At 46.9% G+C, this 19,193-nt stretch overlaps 1 protein-coding gene across 1 annotated transcript; it reads left to right on the top strand.

The window, feature by feature from the left end:
- Positions 1-3,771: 3,771 nt before the first annotated feature.
- LOC144767480 (uncharacterized) lies at positions 3,772-18,363 on the top strand. Its single transcript, XM_078650896.1, has 3 exons — positions 3,772-3,944; positions 9,039-9,263; positions 18,144-18,363. Exons 1-3 carry the CDS (start codon positions 3,856-3,858, stop codon positions 18,289-18,291), a joined length of 462 nt encoding a protein of 153 aa, XP_078507022.1. The 5' UTR covers positions 3,772-3,855; the 3' UTR covers positions 18,292-18,363.
- The last annotated feature ends 830 nt before the right edge of the window (positions 18,364-19,193 follow it).

Below are 19,193 nucleotides of genomic sequence, written 5' to 3' on the forward strand. Positions count from 1 at the left end.
TGAACTCTGAATCTGCACTCTGAACTCTGAATCTGCACTCTGAATCTGCACTCTGCACTCTGAATCTGCACTCTGCACTCTGAATCTGCACTCTGCACTCTGAATCTGCACTCTGAATCTGCACTCTGCACTCTGAATCTGCACTCTGAATCTGAACTCTGCACTCTGAATCTGCACTCTGAATCTGCACTCTGCACTCTGAATCTGCACTCTGAATCTGCACTCTGCACTCTGAATCTGCACTCTGCACTCTGAATCTGCACTCTGCACTCTGAATCTGCACTCTGCACTCTGAATCTGCACTCTGAATCTGCACTCTGCACTCTGAATCTGCACTCTGAATCTGCACTCTGAATCTGCACTCTGAACTCTGAATCTGCACTCTGAACTCTGAATCTGAACTCTGAATCTGCACTCTGAACTCTGAATCTGCACTCTGAACTCTGAATCTGCACTCTGAATCTGCACTCTGAACTCTGAATCTGCACTCTGAATCTGCACTCTGAATCTGCACTCTGCACTCTGAATCTGCACTCTGAATCTGCACTCTGAATCTGCACTCTGAATCTGCACTCTGCACTCTGAATCTGCACTCTGAATCTGCACTCTGCACTCTGAATCTGCACTCTGAATCTGCACTCTGAATCTGCACTCTGAATCTGCACTCTGCACTCTGAATCTGCACTCTGAATCTGCACTCGGCACTCTGAATCTGCACTCTGAATCTGCACTCTGCACTCTGAATCTGCATTCTGAACTCTGAATCTGCACTCTGAACTCTGAATCTGAACTCTGAATCTGCACTCTGAACTCTGAATCTGCACTCTGAACTCTGAATCTGCACTCTGAATCTGCACTCTGAATCTGCACTCTGCACTCTGAATCTGCACTCTGAATCTGCACTCTGAATCTGCACTCTGCACTCTGAATCTGCACTCTGCACTCTGAATCTGCACTCTGCACTCTGAATCTGCACTCTGCACTCTGCACTCTGAATCTGCACTCTGAATCTGCACTCTGAATCTGCACTCTGCACTCTGAATCTGCACTCTGCACTCTGAATCTGCACTCTGAATCTGCACTCTGCACTCTGAATCTGCACTCTGCACTCTGAATCTGCACTCTGAATCTGCACTCTGCACTCTGAATCTGCACTCTGCACTCTGAATCTGCACTCTGAATCTGCACTCTGCACTCTGCACTCTGAATCTGCACTCTGAATCTGCACTCTGCACTCTGAATCTGCACTCTGAATCTGCACTCTGCACTCTGAATCTGCACTCTGAATCTGCACTCTGCACTCTGCACTCTGAATCTGCACTCTGAACTCTGAATCTGCACTCTGCACTCTGAATCTGCACTCTGCACTCTGAATCTGCACTCTGCACTCTGAATCTGCACTCTGCACTCTGAATCTGCACTCTGAATCTGCACTCTGCACTCTGAATCTGCACTCTGAATCTGCACTCTGAATCTGCACTCTGCACTCTGAATCTGCACTCTGAATCTGCACTCTGAATCTGCACTCTGCACTCTGAATCTGCACTCTGCACTCTGAATCTGCACTCTGAATCTGCACTCTGCACTCTGAATCTGCACTCTGCACTCTGCACTCTGAATCTGCACTCTGCACTCTGAATCTGCACTCTGCACTCTGAATCTGCACTCTGCACTCTGTATCTGCACTCTGCACTCTGAATCTGCACTCTGAATCTGCACTCTGAATCTGCACTCTGCACTCTGAATCTGCACTCTGAATCTGCACTCTGAATCTGCACTCTGCACTCTGAATCTGCACTCTGAATCTGCACTCTGCACTCTGCACTCTGAATCTGCACTCTGAATCTGCACTCTGCACTCTGCACTCTGAATCTGCACTCTGAATCTGCACTCTGCACTCTGAATCTGCACTCTGCACTCTGAATCTGCACTCTGAATCTGCACTCTGCACTCTGAATCTGCACTCTGAATCTGCACTCTGCACTCTGCATCTGCACTCTGAATCTGCACTCTGCACTCTGAATCTGCACTCTGCACTCTGAATCTGCACTCTGCACTCTGCACTCTGAATCTGCACTCTGAATCTGCACTCTGCACTCTGAATCTGCACTCTGAATCTGCACTCTGAATCTGCACTCTGCACTCTGCACTCTGAATCTGCACTCTGCACTCTGAATCTGCACTCTGAATCTGCACTCTGAATCTGCACTCTGAATCCGCACTCTGCACTCTGAATCTGCACTCTGCACTCTGCACTCTGCACTCTGAATCTGCACTCTGAATCTGCACTCTGCACTCAGAATCTGCACTCTGCACTCTGAATCTGCACTCTGCACTCTGAATCTGCACTCTGCTTTCTGAATCTGCACTCTGAATCTGCACTCTGCACTCTGAATCTGCACTCTGAATCTGCACTCTGAATCTGCACTCTGAATCTGCACTCTGCACTCTGAATCTGCACTCTGAATCTGCACTCTGCACTCTGAATGTGCACTCTGCACTCTGAATCTGCACTCTTAATCTGCACTCTGCACTCTGAATCTGCACTCTGCACTCTGCACTCTGCACTCTGCACTCAGAAATGCACGTCTCGGAGGGCGCATTCCTTTGAAGTGTCTGATGCAATTATGCGAGGCAGGCTGGTTAGGAAGCAAATGGCATGGGAGGGAGGCTGAGGCTTTGATGTGGGAGTGAAGTGAATAATTAGAGGAGGAGAACTGGCAGACTGATAGGCGGAAGGCTCAGGCAAGCTCGTGCACGAAGGAGCTTGCTGTCACGTGGTTCACGTGAACGTAAACAAAACGCCAGCTGAAAGCCCTTAGTTTCACTAGGATTTTGCCGACATGAATTCGATCCTATCCATTCCTGACGAATGGGACAGGCTCGACCTAAAAACTATTGGTGTTTGAATATTGTCTCCCTTTTTTCAAGCCTCCGTGTAATGTATGAAGCCTCAGACCCTCCTCCTCATCACCCTTCTGGCCCTAAAGTTTTGAATGGGGTCCCGACATGGAAACCTTCAGTTCAAGGGGGGCTTGGGAGAAGAAGGTTTGGAGGTCTCTGCCCCAGAGGCACCCTGTCCTCTGGCTATCCTGTTTACGAATGCTGCAGAAATCCTGATAATACATCATGCATATTATAAAATACCTCTATAATCTCTCTCCAGCGAGAGGCAGCTTCTCCAATTAAAATGCTACCTCCTAAACCTCTAGCAGTGTTTGGTGCGGGCTGTCTGTCCATTGCTGGCCTTGGCGTCGCCAGGACTATTTGCAACCGTTTATGTAACCTCGACACCCACTTTCCAGTAAGAGGCCTAGCGCTTAAACCATCTAAATTTACACCCAGCGCTTGAAGACTGTTTAACACCAATCCACCCTGCACCGCTTTGCACGTACTTGTTTCAATGGTGGTGGTTATTTGCCCGTCACCCTTCGGCCTCTACCCCTCTGCCCCCCTCACCCCAGCAATTTACACATCTCGTTTGAGACGTGTTCATTTTAGTTTCTTGCAACAGAATTTCATAGCGGTTCAAATAAGTCTATTTCTATATAATGACCAAACTATATAAGCATATAACAAATATAGCAAACTGCAGTGTCCCTCTACAACCCGTTTTTTCCGGTTTCTGCTTTTGGACAGTGCAAACTTTAGATTTCAGGGGAGGGCTCTGATGGTGGATGAAAGAGGGCGTGGGGAGGGGCTGGAGGGCGCATTCCTGACACAACGACCCCATTCCCTTTATAAGCAGAGGAAGAGACCGAGAGGTGGACACAGAGGCACAGTGCAGAGGGCAGCAGGAGTCAGAAGACCGAAGCAGAGAGAAGACATACAGACAGACGCGACTGAGGTGCTGCGATGGGAGACTGGTCCGACTCAGACTGTAGTCAAGGAGAGACCCCCGAATGGGAAGATTCGGACTGCAGTCACAGAGAGGTCCCCGATTGGTGAGTACCTGTTTCTCAGACGCGCACTCATGCCCCGGAATTAGTACTTGTTGTTCATATAGCATTTACCGCCTTCCTGTTTCTAAGCGCTATCAGTTGTTGCACCTAAGGGAACACATCATGGAGTTCCACTTGTTCATGCTTTATATACCTCCATACATCTGTACTGTTTCTAACCGCTAATACCTGTTGCAGCTAGCAGAATTGAAGGTCTGTATCCAAAAGTGGCTTTCCTAAAATGTCGTCGTCGTGTGTGATGCAGAAGAGCTGGTTTATGTTCTCTGACATCCACTATCTGCATATTTAAGCGCCAGGCCTCAATACTAAGTTTACCATTTATCAAGACATCTCCCTCATAAGTGCATAAGCTCCGCCATGTAGCCGGTAGTCTATTAAATAGGGCACCGTTTACGCAGCGGCCCATAGTACGACTGCCAAGAGTACTAATATGTGCATTTACCACTGTAATGTCAGCACTGGTGTTTCATGGCCCTAGGCGAACCGAGAACAGTGTACAGGACCGAGTGTGCAGTGAAACACTTTATTTTAAATCTACCGCCACTGGGCCCTGGGCGGAGGAGGTCTGCGCAGGGCTCATGTATCCCCTTTACAACTTTGCACCATTCAACGGACACCCTCCTGCACGCGGGCGCGGACACACTCACGAGCTGCGGGGTGGCGCACCTCTGAAAGGAGAGAACACGCTTGAGAGCGCAGCGCCGCCTCAGACGGTTTTATGTGCAAAGCCCACGACCCCCGGGTCTGCTCTGCATCGGTGCGCAGGAGACTGTCCAGAGCAGGGCAGTTGGTGAGGATTGTGGAGGCCTCAGCAGACAGTTTATGGCAGCCTTTACAATTTATCACAGCCTCGGCAAAAATAGTGAGATCAAAGGCAGGCGGGAGGGGTATGGATGGAACCCGGCACTGTACCCAATGACGTCACGTGGTTCACCCCACCTCACACCACCCCGTAGCCTGACTGTTAGCCCGTAGTTGTTCTTCTGTACATTAGAGATGTGTGCTCCGAGGTAGCTGCTTGTTCTTCTGTTCTTTGCCCCCATGACCCCCGAGACCTGGGGTAGCAAGGCCATGACAGAGATATCTAATTTACACCCATGACCCACACGTGCACACCCAGACCACGGCCCTGGCCGCGTTTGGGGCAAAACTGGGAGAAGCACCATATTACACAAGGATATTAAAGTGCTTTTGCCGCTCTCAACATACACACTCCATGCACCCAAACGTAGGGGCCTTTTAAGGATTTTGCGTGCCCTGGGCCAGGCGTATTTCGGGGGCCCCTGATTGAAACAGATTTGAATTTATTATACAATTTCAGCTCGTTTGCCATATTTAGCCAGGTCCCTACCAGTGCAAAGGAACACTGTGCAAATTCAAAAAAATATGTTTTCATAACATTTTCACTGATAGGGACGTGTTTTCAATATCGTAAACGGTAAAAAAAAATATTACAAAAAGAAACTAACATGGAATCGCTCCTATCAGCTCCAACTGGTGGTGTAAAGCAGTGTCCTGGAACCCTACAACTCTCAAGGCCATATTTCGCCTGAAAAAAGTATTTAAAACTTGACATGCTGCCCTCATCCGTTTTGCGGTTAACACACAGCACCACCCTGCTGACATGTCCTTGGGATATGAACAAAATGCACTGAATGATGAGGGTGAAAATGCAAATGCTCTTAACGTGCTTGTGCTTCCCCCGACATGTTCGCCCCGTACCTTACATGCTGCCATCGTCAGTTTAGCGGTTAACTCAAGGCACCACCCTGCTGAAATGAACAACTCCCATAACTTGTGAGAGCAACCTATTGAAATGCTTAGCAGCCTGTGAGGGTGCAAATGTTCTTAACGATTTTAGAATGTGCTCAGCACGTTATAATAATCGTCCATTTGAAGTGCGTACGCATAGGAATTTTAAAGTGCTTATTGCCTCACCAAACATGCGCACCCCTCACGTAGGGGCATTTTAAGGATTTTGGGTGCCCTGGGCCAGCCGTATTTGGGGGACCCTGAATGAAACAGATTTGAATGTATGATACAATTTCAGCTCTTTCGTGCCCTATTTAGCAAGGCCCCTAACAGTGCAAAGGAACACTGTCAGACTTTTACATTTAATGTTCGCTGATAGTGACGTGTTTTCAATATCCTAAACAGCAATAGCCAACGATTATTACTGCACAGAATCCGACTCTCTCCAATTTGTCATATGCGTGGTTCTTTTTTGATGTAGAAGCTTTTTTATGGGTGTTGCATAAAATATAAACAAAACGTGTCTCTTCAAAATGTCCCTAATAGACTCAACATCATCCACATTAAAAATACATTGAATGACAACCGTATTTAAGAATTGTTCAAGTCACCAGGGCAGCATTATCGGTGGGGGGGGGGGGGGGGGGGGGGTTGAGGGTGATGAAAGACTAGGGCCCTTACATTTGGCCAGAGCCTACTTTTCCCATGCCTTAAAACGTGATCCCCTCTACCTTGAGATTGTGTTGCCTCTAGGCACTCCAGCGTCCTGTTCGTCACCAATACTGCTAATAAAGAAAAGCCTTAAAACGGCAATGTGGGTTAAAGTGAAATTGCTCATTGCAGGTTCCAAGTTGCCCCCAATAAAATACCCCCTGCCCACCCTTCGCTGTCCTTAATCGTGAGGTAAGCTGACCCTTGGCTCTTAATTCCTCTATGATGCTGCAGCTTCCTTCGCGTCAAGCTCGCGCTGCATAAAAACTGCAACGTGGAGACTGGTGTTTACAAACTCCTTGCTTGGCAGTCACAGAAAGTAAAGCAAAGGTGGCCATCTTTCTGGGGTACACGATGTAAAGACTGGGTAGGAAAGCAAAAATGGAGCACATATTTAGTTTTCTGAAATGTGATGGAACCAAAGAAATAATAATACAAATGTATGTCTGTAAATTTATTGGCCACATTGGAAAAGTGAACTATCCCAGGTTGGAGTGATAATTCATTCACGAATGGGAGTAGCACAAACGCATTTTCATTTTTACATACCTCTGTTCATAACATTTTTCATAGCTTCAAAAATATTAGTTGCAAATTGCAACCAGTTTTTTGAAACCCTAAATTCATACAACTGTTCTTAGGTCTACAACTAATCTCTGGGGGCCTACTATCCTGGCGATTCTTCTTCCTTGGCAGCTCAGCCACAGCTTTTCTGTGCTTCTTTTTTTCTCTATAGGTCCTTTGCCTTTACCCTTAGTTTTCTGTTTCTCTCAACCCTTTTCCCATTTCCATGAGACAACTATCTACTTAAACAAACTTTTCACCAAAAATAGACTTGTTTTAAACACAGCTTAGTTTTGGTTAAGGAAAATGGGCTCATTTAAAAGCAGTCATAGCCATGGTGGTCCGCTCATCCCAATTGGTCACCTTCACTATAACTTCCTGTATGGTCCACCCTTCACGGAAACTTGGCAGTTCCAAACCACTCAATGACCTCGTCGGCTTCAGATGTCAGGACAGCTTTGCACCGTATACCATTTACACTGTAAGCATTTTTTTAATTGCAGTTATATTACATAAATTGCCAAGAAATTCAATAATTTGAATAGTGAAAGTGTCATCATTCTTCTGTTCCCTTATTCATTCTACACCAGTGTGCTGTTTTAGCTGTGGTGAAGCAGGAACTCCAGGGAGAGCAAGATGGAGCAATGGGGCAGTTGTACTGGTTAAATTGACTAAAACCATATGCAGATAGTTAACGGAAGGAAAGCCCATCCCTAGGCAGAACTTTATCCCTAGTTTCAACTCTATCCATCCACCAAGATGCCTGAACCCGGTTCACTGGAAAATATGCTAGCACAGTCCATGAAACCTTATGATAAGAGGAAACAAAATAACTACAGAATTCAAGGATAGGAGAAATAAACATCTCAAAAACAGGATAAGTAGAGCTGAACTATTTAAAACCAAGACTCACAGAATCTGTGACGGAGTCCTGAGGAAGGCGCAAGTCGAAACATGCGTAGCCAGAACATAAACCGCCAGTCTCATCACTCTTAGAAATATGGGGAAAAAATGAATGCGTACAGATAATAAGAGAGATGTTGTAGTATGAATATATGTATCAAGAAATGTGAAGAGTAATAATTGGTATCAAATGGATATGTATTGATACCCTGTTTTTTCATATTAAGTAACTGTTTATGATCTGAACAAATATCTGCTTATATGAAAAGTGTTTTTTGATTTTTAAATAAATAATGTTAACATATCTTTATTTATAAAAAAAAATATTTGGAGGAAAAAAATAAAATAAAATAAATATTTTTGATATAAAGTTGTCTTGTGTTGAGAACTTATATAATATATGGTATTTTTAAATAATTTCTTGACGGATAAAAGTTGTTGTGAAAAGTCTTCACTTCAAGTAATTATTGCATATAGAATGTGCCTGTGACATGTTTTTATCCACTTTGCCAAAGTGACCTTTTTGTAAAAATTATACTTACATGTTGTGGCAATTTATCCAAATTCAGGGGCCCCTTTCTTACAAAACAACTGCTCTAAACTTTATCAATTCTTTCTCCATGTTCTCAAAGCCTAGGCCTTAATCAGCTCTACGTTTTTAAGATCTTGTAGTTTCAGTCCAACACTGCAGTTACCAAACATCTGATCTGATGCTGAAAGATAAGTCATGCTGCTATTTCCTCTTCATTGGCTCCTGAGATGTTCATTAAACTCCACAAAGCTTTTGTCTCAGTGGACACTTAGCTTTCTTTATGCCTGTCAGATGAAATTTCTGAAGGAAAACATATTAAAATTCTCTATTTTACCCTTCTCTTTCTTTGCCCCCTTTTTCCTGCCTTTCTTTTGTGCTGGATCAAATTACAAGGATGAAAAATAAATCCAGAGCCCAAATTTTGTGGGAGTGCCAACCAGTGGCGACTACCTGCACAAATTAAGCATTGGGCTGGTCTAGTATGTGTTGAGTATAAATAGAAATTATACTTGTACAAAAATGTATGTTTGGCTTGGGTACACCAGGAACATAAGCATAAACATTCTAATAATTCTAATAGTCTTGTTATTGTTGTGCTGTTTGTATTCTTGAAGGTGTTATTGTGGCGAGTGTGAATACATGCAAGCACAAGCGGAGAACATCTGCTGCCGCCAACACGACTGCATGGTGAAGAACATGAGTGGCTACGATGTGGCCTGCATTACCTCCCACCCAGCATTTCAGACTGTGGTGTTAGATCCATTTGTCCTGGAGACAGCCTACTACAGCTACCGAATGACGAAGTATAGACGGGGCAAGCTGTCCACTGGTGAACTGAAGTGAGTATGATGACAACCAATGCAAACAAGAAGTAGCGTATGCAGTGGAGACCTGGAAGTTAGACATAAGGAAAAATACCCTGACTACCTGCACTAATGCATTAAGCGACCAACCTAACCTCCCTTTGCTGCATGTAGGGTTACCATCTTTTGTTCAAGCCAGAGCTAAAGAAGGCGATAACGAACAGTTCTTCGTAAAGTGCACTCTCTACTAGAAAAAGCGATTTTTGTTCATGATTTAGGACTGCAGAATCACACCTGGCAATGAGGGGTTTATATGTATTTAACACCTTGGCCAAAACCTGAAACCTAAAATGTTAAAATAATAAAGTACTGACATTTGAATTCCTGTATATATATCAATGCTGTATCCTCAAATTCTCCCTGACACTATTGTAAGGACCCCAATCAAGAGACAGGCATATCAAGAAGACCATTAAGGGACTTTATACCCCATTCTACTATTGCCCACTAAAGAAGAGGAGGGGTCAACACAAATAGTCATATTGGGCCAGATGTATTTACTTACATGGGACCACTTCATACTCTTAAAAAATGTTTTTGCCAATATTTAAAATAGGGAAGGGGACTCTTGGGAACCCCTTTCCATTTGCGAATGAGTTACCACCTCCTTTGTGGTGTCAGTAAAATATTAATGTTTTGCCACTTTTGGTTGCAAACAATTACTACATACCATAAGGAATCGGTATTTGGAAGGACAGCCAGAAACATGCCCCTTTTAAACACCAATTTAATTTCTTAAAACCTTTTAGTGAGAAAAGCTGGAGAACTATGTTGAAATAAAACAATTTGACTTCTATTCCCTACAAACAGTTAGGAAGTAAGTAAAGTTTTATAAGCAACTGTTCAGTCCAAATTATACAAAGGTTTTTTTTATCTTCTATTTTTTATGACATTTAAAAAGCTGCAATTTACTGGTAAAAAGCTGTAAAACTTTCTATCTTTTTACAACTCGGGCAATTATTTTTTCATTGTTAAAGGTAATTTAGAAGTGGATTTTAAAGTGAACATTGTTTGGTTACTGTTTTAAAGTTCATGAGGAAAACCTCGTATTATCATATTCAACCTAATTATTATAGATATTCGTAAATGGCTACGAACATTTGAGAAGGTATTTACCCTTTTTTTTATTTTTTTTTATTTTTTTTAAAAACTTTTATTAATAGGAAGGAATAGTGGTCAATCAGTTACATACATGTTTATGGTATTTGTCACAGTGTGCACATATTAACTTTTTCGTATGCGACAAGAAACGTCATTGCAGCAAGGACTGTGTTGCAGTAAACCTTAGGAGACTTGTAGATACATTAATCAATTGTCCTTTTGCTTGTACTGCATTCCTCTATTTCCCCTTCCCTCGTATATGAATCAATGAGAACATCACTTTTTTATAGTACAGAAATAACAAACTTCCCAACCCCCCCCAACCATGTGTCATCATAGCCATTGTGTCTCCACCCACATCCCGTACCAGCATTTGACTTAGCTTGCACGCCGGTATAGAGCCAGGCCAGAGCCAATCATGTCGTATTGTGTTGTTACTGAGGTGACTACCCCCTAGCCGTTCTGTTACTCCTCTTCCCCCTCCGAGTCAAGGTCGTCTCCCTCTGGTAAGGGGTCACAGATTTCTCCTGTAGACATTCCATGCCGCCCATACTTTGTTCCATTTGCGGGGCGCTGCACGTAGTACGTACACTGCCCTTTCTGTCACCATTAGGATGTCCATGTTCTTAGCCCATCTACTGGCGGTGGGTAGTTCTGGTGCGCCCCACTTCTGTGCTATATCCCGCTTAGCCACTGTCATAGCCAGAGTCGCCCAAATCAGTTCGTATCTACTCAGGTCATTGTGGTCCCAGATGTTCAAAAGGCACTTACGTGGTTCAGGTAGTATAGAGAGTTTAAGGGCTTGGGAGATCGAGCGCAGTATTTGTCTCCAGAATTCACGTATTTGCGGGCATTCCCATAGTGTGTGCAGCAGTGTCCCCTCCTCCCCGCAGCCTCTCAAACAAAAGGGATGTGGTGCTCTCAGTATTTTATGCAATAGCGTCCTTGTATAGTAGATGCGGTGCAGGATTTTAAGTTGCACCAATCGGAGTTTACTTGAGATTCCAACCTCCTTCGGGGAGGCCAACGCCTCATTCCATTCAAATTCATCTGTCTCACCTAGTTCCCCCTCCCATTTTTCTTTTAGTTTCAGCGTTGGGTCTTTGAGATTATTGATCAGTTTTTTATACGTCAGGGAGGTAGCGCTTTGGACCATGAATTCCGTTAGCAGTCTATCTTCTAACGGGGAGGAGTCTGGTAGAGTGGTGCCTGCAGGAATCGCCTGTAGTAATGCGTGTCTGATTTGAACATATCTGAATGTTTCTGTGGGTCCAAGTTTATACTGCTGTTGCAGGTGTGGAAATGGTACTACTGTGCCATTGTCCCAGAGGTCCCCTACCGTAGAAATGCCTATGGAGTCCCACCGCTCAAATCCCTTACAGCCTCTGAGGTTCCCCAATGTCTTCGTGTCCCATAACGGTGTCCTTTTGGTGATTCGACCCACCCATCCCAGTCGGGCCTGCGCCATGTGCCACAGGGCCGCCGTATGTTTGATCGGGCCAAGTAGGGTTTTATGTTGTGACTTGTTATAGAGCACAGACAGCATGCAGTCCGTTCCAAGTTGTGACCAATCTGCCCTCTTTCGGGGCGTGGATCCAGTAGTTTATAATTTTCAGTTGGGCCGCCCAGTAATACAGTTGAATATTGGGGAGCGCTATTCCCCCCTCGTACCAGCTTTTAACCAGCTTGTCGTAAGCTATACGTGCCGGGCCAGTATTCCAGAGCAAGGTATTGACCAGCGCCACGATCTGCTTGAAGTATCGTGGTGGCACCAGGTGCGGAGTATTTTCTAGAACATAGAGGAGTCTCGGGAGGGCCATCATCTTATATAATGCTGCCCTACCCAGTAGGGTCAGGGGCAGGGCCGCCCAATGCTTAACGTCCGCCCGTAGGCGATCTATGGGTGGCTTCAAGTTGCTGGCAAAAAAGTCTGCCTCCTTACTTGTGATGACAATACCTAAGTATTTGAAGGAGGCCGTCGTCGTAAGCAGAGGACAGCTCTCCTGCAATCTCGGCGCCGGGCCTTTTAATGTATATATGGTAGATTTCGACCAATTTAGGGTGTAGCCCGACGTGCGCCCGTGAGTGTTACAGAGGTCTAGCAGGGCCGGGATGCCGGCATCAGGTGCAGTCATGTAGATGAGCATGTCGTCTGCGTATAATGATACTTTGTCCTCCCACCCCTCCTCCCACCTAATGCCTGCGAATAAGGGCGTAGACCTGATCTGAACTGCCAGGGGCTCAAGCACCAGTGCGAAGAGCAAGGGGGACAAGGGGCAACCCTGTCTAGTCCCCCTGCCTAATAGGAACCTCGGCGATATGTGGCCATTGGCTACTTCGTATAAAGAAGCCGTATCCATGCTATAAATTTCGGCCCAAATCCCATACGGTCTAGTACCATGAAGAGATACTCCCACTCCACAAGGTCGAATGCCATTTTAGCGTCGAGAGAGAGAATCACAGCCTGTTCTGTGAGGAGGTGCGCACGGGCCATCACACCATGAACTCTTCGGAGATTCATCGCAGTGCTCCGGTGGGGCATAAAGCCCGACTGGTCAGGGTGGATCAAGGTGCTGAGGTGGGGCATCAAGCGGGTGGCTAGAAGTTTAGCTAATATCTTGGCCTCAACATTCAGTAACGATATCGGGCGATATGAGGTACATTCAGTCGGGGGTTTCCCCGGTTTGGGTATCGCTATAATCGTGGCCGTGCGTTGATCCAGCGGCAGCTCCGCTCTATCTCTGCTTTCTAAATACATGGCCAGCAATGGGGCACTGAGTTCTGGAGCCACGGACTTGTACCACTCTATCGGTATCCCATTCGGCCCCAGTGCTTTACCAGACTGTAACGCCTGGATCGCCAGCTGGATTTCTTCCTCCGTCGGGACTATTTCTAGGGTATCCCTATCTTCCTGTGCAATGCTGGGGACGGCAATATCCGCTAATGTTACTGCTGCCATCTGCTGTGTGACCCTTCGGTCTGGTGTGAAGATTGTTTGATAATGTTGTGCCAATGCGCAAACTATGTCTTCTGGGTGCGTCAGTGTCCGCCCGTCCTCTGCGTGTAGTCTCTGAATACCTTTCGCTCCATTCCCTCTCTTATCTAGCCATGCCAGCATGCGACCTGCTTTGTCTCCTACATCGTATATTCTATGTTTAGTGTTTGCGATGTACCCCTTTTCTGTCGTTTTAAGGTGAGCTAGGTATTGTTGCTGCCGAACCATGAGGGTGTGTGCCGTGGATGGGGAGGGGTCTGCCATGTGTGCATTGTTAGCCGTGTTGAGTGCAAGTTCCAATTCTGTGAGTTCTTTTCGGGAATCCCGTTTGTGCCCCGTTATTGTTGCAATGGCCGCCCCCCTGAGGACTGTCTTGTATGCCTCCCACAGGGTGGATGGTGATACCACTGTGCCTGTATTTTCAGCAAAATACTGCGTTGTCACAAGTTTGAGTTTTTTCCGAATCTTGGGGATTTTCAAAAAGTTGGGGTAAATTGGGTAGATCCGTGCGCAACTTTTCCCCCCGGTGGTAAGCGACAGGACAACTGGAGAATGATCGGAGATACCCCATGGCAGTATGTCCACCTTGTCCACCATGTCCAGTCCCAACCCCAGTGCCATGAAATAGTCTATACGGGATAAGCTATTATGTACAGCTGAGTAATAAGTGTATTGAGTGGCCTCGGTATGCAGTTGTCACCAGACGTCTACAAGACCTAGGGCGTCTACAAAATCCGACAGATGTGCAGTACCTCGTGGTCGGGTCCTAGAGGGAAAGGTGTCCTTAAGTGGATCCATGATTGCATTAAAGTCCCCCCCAACAATCATGTCGCCATCAGGGAGATCAAGGAGGAACCTGCCTAGTGCAGGCAGGGCTACAGAGTGTAGTGCTGGGGGGATATAAACCGATATCACATTCAGAGATCTGCCCTCCCATTGCCCATGGACTGCAGCAAACCGACCCTGGTCGCCCGCCACACGGCGTGTTATAATAAAGGGGGATGACTTTTTCACCAGTATACCCGTTCCCCTGGAGCCTGCAGTGAATTCTGCGTGTACCGCCATTGTATAGCCACGCCTATCAAGTGCTTTGCAGGTGGACCCTGTGAGGTGGGTTTCTTGTAGGAGTACCAAATCCGGACTGTGTCGTTTTACGGCCTGTAGGACCAAGCCTCTCTTAATTTTGTCACCCAGGCCTCTGACATTCCACGTTAGCATGCGCAGTGGGGGTATCCCTCTAGTCACAGGGGAGCCCTCAGCGGGCGTGTGATTAAGTGGCCTGGCCATTAAGTCGGTGAGAGAGCATTGCACACAACGTGCCCCTCGGACTAGCGCATGTGCCGTTGCGTGTCATGCTGTGTAGGAGACATATAAATGCCAGGGTGGTAAGACAATGTATGTGTTGAATGATGACTATAAACAAAAACATGAGTTCTAACAAGAAAACTTCAGTCCCATCCCCCCTCCCTGCTACCCTGCTCCACGGACCAACCCTCGCCCGTTTCCCCAACTGTGCAGAGTGCTCTAGTCCTTCCCCAGTCATCTTACTTGCTTGTGGGGTTGGTGAGTTCCCCACGGGCACTGCCTGTGCCCACCTTACTCAGCCGCGTCAGATCCAGGGCGTCTGCGGCACACTCAGTCTTATACCAATATAGTCCGACTTCAAACCGGAGCCAATTGTCCAGAGTCCAGCGGGTCCCTCTCCAGATCTGATTCCGTTTCTTCCGCGCCTTCCTGACGGGGCGATTGGGAGGTCTGACTGTGCGTTGTCTTGTTGGTACGATGTTGCGGCCGGTCTCGATGTGGGCGGTGTCGCTGTCCCGCCGGTCTCCAGCCCTGCAGCCATTCCTGTGCCACCTCCGGCGTGTCAAAAAACCAAGTTTTCCCCTCGGCCACAATTCTCAGTTTAGCGGGGAATAGCATAGAATACGGTAGTTCCCTGTCCCGTAGTGCTTTTTTAACCTCCGTGAAGGACTTACGGCGCCTGCCCACCTCAGCCGTGTAGTCTGGGAAGAAGGCCAAAGTTGCGTTCTGGATCCGCACCGGCGGTGAGTTCCTTGCCGCCTGTAGGATCGCATCCCTGTCCCTAAAATTGAAGAGCCGGGCTAGCACAGGTCTCGGTGCTGCTCCCGTCTTGGGCGGGCCCCCCGGGACTCTGTGTGCCCTCTCCACCGAGAAGAAGTGGGACAGTCCTTTGGGCTGCAGTTTGTTTTTGATGAGATCTTCTACATAGAGGTCCATGGCCCCCTTCCCCTCCGTCTCTGGAAGCCCAAGGATGCGCACGTTATTGCGTCGCGAACGCCCTTCCTGGTCGTCCAGCTTGTCGTGTAGGAGCTTGGTCACTTTCTGCATTTTTTCCATGGCCACTTGGAGTTCCGAGGTGTCTTCCACAAGTGACTTCGTGACCACCTCTACTTGCGACACCCTCTCCGCCATTTTGTGAAAGTCCGCTCGCAGCAAGGAGACTTCAGAGGAGATGGCGCCCACTGTAGTTTTTACCTCTGAGAGTGTTTTCATGATGTCTTCCAGCGTTACTTTTGTCGGTCCTTCTGTGTCATGGGTATGGGCATGGCCAGCGGAGGATCGCCCTGTAATTTGCTGTTGCCCTTGTTGTCCGTAAGCAAATTTGTCTAACTTGGCCTGTGTGGATCCACTCCTAAGGCCTTTGCCCGCCATGGTGCCGGGGCTCGTGAAATTCGGAGTCTTGCCCAGCTTAATCGCAATCTGCGCCACGTCTGATTCCGCCGTCTATAGGCACCAGCTAGGGAGCAGTAGGTCGATGGGTGTCGTACAGAGTTTCGCCCTCCGTTTTCTGTGCAGGTCTCACTGGTCGTTGCGTTGATGTAGGACAGTCGCGGCGGTGGCTGTGCGGGTTTCTGGTGAGTCGCTGTATTCCGCGTCCCGAGTACCGCGCTCCCGCCCTCCGATATTCTCACCGTGAGCTGGAACGGCCCCCGCGGCCTCCAATTATGTTCTTCCGTGTTGGCCCACCACCCTCGGGCACACCGGATGGCGCAGGTTCCGATCTCGGGCAGCCGCCTTCCCCCAGGCCAGGCAAGCCTCAGTGTACCGGGTCTATGTCCTCACCAGGTCAGGGCTGCTGTTGTTATCAGGTAACATGCGGGCCCTGAGGCTCCCCCTCGAGCTCCGCGTTAAACCACAGTATGGCGCCGTCCCCCGGGGGCACCGATGTCCCTCACCCCTGTTCGGAGCTGGTATGTCCGTCTACTGCGGCCCCACGGTCAAGCGGGGCTCAAAGATCGCCTCCGTCGTTGTCTGCAGCCCGCCAGGCCCCCGGGGGGGGGGGGGGGGGGGGGGGAGGGTCGAGATTGCAGCGCTGTTCAGCGCGGCCAAGGCTGGATTTGCTCTTTCCTGTGTGCCGCGCCGGTCCCGCGTGGACGAATTATCAGATTGTGTGTCGCCGGATGATGCCACCAGGAGTTTCAGGCCGGTTGCGCGCTGTTAGGCGGGTACCGGGATGTGTCCACCCCTCTCGGCCGGCTCGGTTGCACTTCCGCCGGGGCCTGGGTGTTACGCAAGGCCGGTGCTGCTCCTCCGGCGGTAGGCCCAGACTTGCCACTTGGAGTACGTTAGGCTCCGGTCCTCCGATTTATCCGAAAGTCGGACCGGTGACACCGCTTCGGCCCCGGACCCGAACGCCGCCGCTTCAGGCGGGCGGGGTAGCGGATAAGTGCATCGGATTTGCTGTAAGGCTACAGTGCCCTTAGGAGCCCACACGCTATGCGGCCGCCATGCTTGGCTGCTAGCCACGCCCCCGGTATTTACCCTTTTTAAAAATTTTGGAATTTCTTAATTACTTTTTGAATAAACTGTTAAAAAAAATGTGTTCAGTTTTTTGGAGTTATGGAAACAGCCAAGTGCATCATTGTTATTATAGCTTAATACAGTCGGGCTCTGGCATCGCAGAGCATACAACCTAGAGGAAAGACTGGTCAGGTCATGTATTACAATTAAAGCAGTAGTTTAAAAAATATGTAATGTTGCTTTTCTATTTATTTTTTGCTGTTTTTCTAGTTTACAGTTGCAAGTGGAAAGGAGATATTTTTAGCAGTATTTCTATTTTTTGCACTATAGAAAGCTTACAATCTTTCTGCATGATTCTACACTAACCAAGCTACAGCAGTTAAAAAAAACCCAGAAAAAACTGACTTGTATCAAAGTGACTCTTTTTGCAACAAATATCTTAGAAATTTTCTGGTTTGTTCATTTTTTCGCTGGAGATTTTATTTTTGTACATATATGCAAACATCCTCTCTTCATATGCAATAGCTACACACGGGATTTAGGTGGTTTGAAGGAAAGGTGATGGTGTCACGATGTATTATCTCGGATGGCAAGGACATTGAAGCCACGAGCCTCGTACCCCTATTTGATCATGGAACTCCTGTGAAAGTCAGTTGTAATTAGCTGTGGGCTTTTCGTGGGGGAGACTTGTAGGCTCTTCAAATTATTTCGCTTTTTTGGGTGTTGAATTGGTGCCCAATGCACAATAAATGTATGTTTCGTTAGTAGTTAATCGCAAACAGTGCTTTTGGATGCCTTAATAGACAATTACATAATTGGGCTATGTTGAGTGTATCATAAGAGTTCTGTTTTAACATGTTTTTGTAGGGTGGTGGGTAATATGTCTTGGGAGGCGGTGCTTTTGTGAACATGTAATACCCCACTAAATCATGTAAACACACACATTTGGGGCTACCAGGTGCGAAACCCTAAATTTCTTCTGCTTCTTCTCTTAGAAACTACCGACTGTACCGCTACACAGCATACCGGCAGCTGACGAGGTGGTGTTGGGGGATGCTAGGAGATGACAACCGCATGGACCTGCCAGCCTGTGCCATATCTGCAATCCGCAACACTTTCCATACTGGTTATTCACGCTTGTAGATTAATTTTGAAAATATGTTTTATTCAAATTTTTGTACAGTACATAAAATAAATTTATCTATGGTGCACTAATCACCAGTTTCTCTCAAAAATGCTTTATTGCACGATAGTTGGTGGTGCGACAGAGTTAAGAGCAGGAGTGGTTGGAAGGGACTAGTGATTAACTTAGTATATTATACATTCCACCCAGTGAGACTGCTGCGAGAGTGCATTGGCACCACTTTTTATGTTGTCATTTATTATGCCTGGAGTGGTGGGATTCTACAGTGAGACAGTAATTTTCTGGCTGGCAGGGGTAGACCATGCATTGGTTACTTTATGAATAAAATCTCTTTTTTCTACAAGGTGTAGCCAGCACAGCATCCAGTTACACAGGAGGTGGTTTTAACGTGATATAACCAACTATTGGCGTGATTACGATCTTGGCGGACAGAGTAGCTCTATGACAAACGTGGCTAATATCCCATCTGCCAAATTGCAATCCCATTATATACTATGGAACTTGTTATACTGCAGATGGAATATTCGTCACTTTTGGGACGAAGTATCCTATCCGCAAAGATAGCAATGAGTGCATGATGTAGCAAAACTCATCACTTTTCATGGAGATCAGTCCACCAACATCAAACCCATGGGCACCTTCAGAGCATATGTCACAGCTCAACTAACTGGCCAATGATGCTCATACCACTGCAACAGCAAACTCGCAGGCAGCAACCAATATACATCGCCAATTTATTTTCTACTTCACACCTACTGTTCCTCACTATCGTCCCAAGCCTGCCCTCCTGCTCTGACTCTCGCGCAATTCTATTGTTAGTTTTCCTATTAAAGGAATGGCCCTTCTGAAAAAAAATGCCCAGAAGGTCATTGTATTTGTTTTAGGATAGTTATATTGCACC

Source organism: Lissotriton helveticus, chromosome 7 (assembly GCF_964261635.1).
Source record: "Lissotriton helveticus chromosome 7, aLisHel1.1, whole genome shotgun sequence".
Classification (NCBI taxonomy): Eukaryota; Metazoa; Chordata; class Amphibia; order Caudata; family Salamandridae; genus Lissotriton; species Lissotriton helveticus.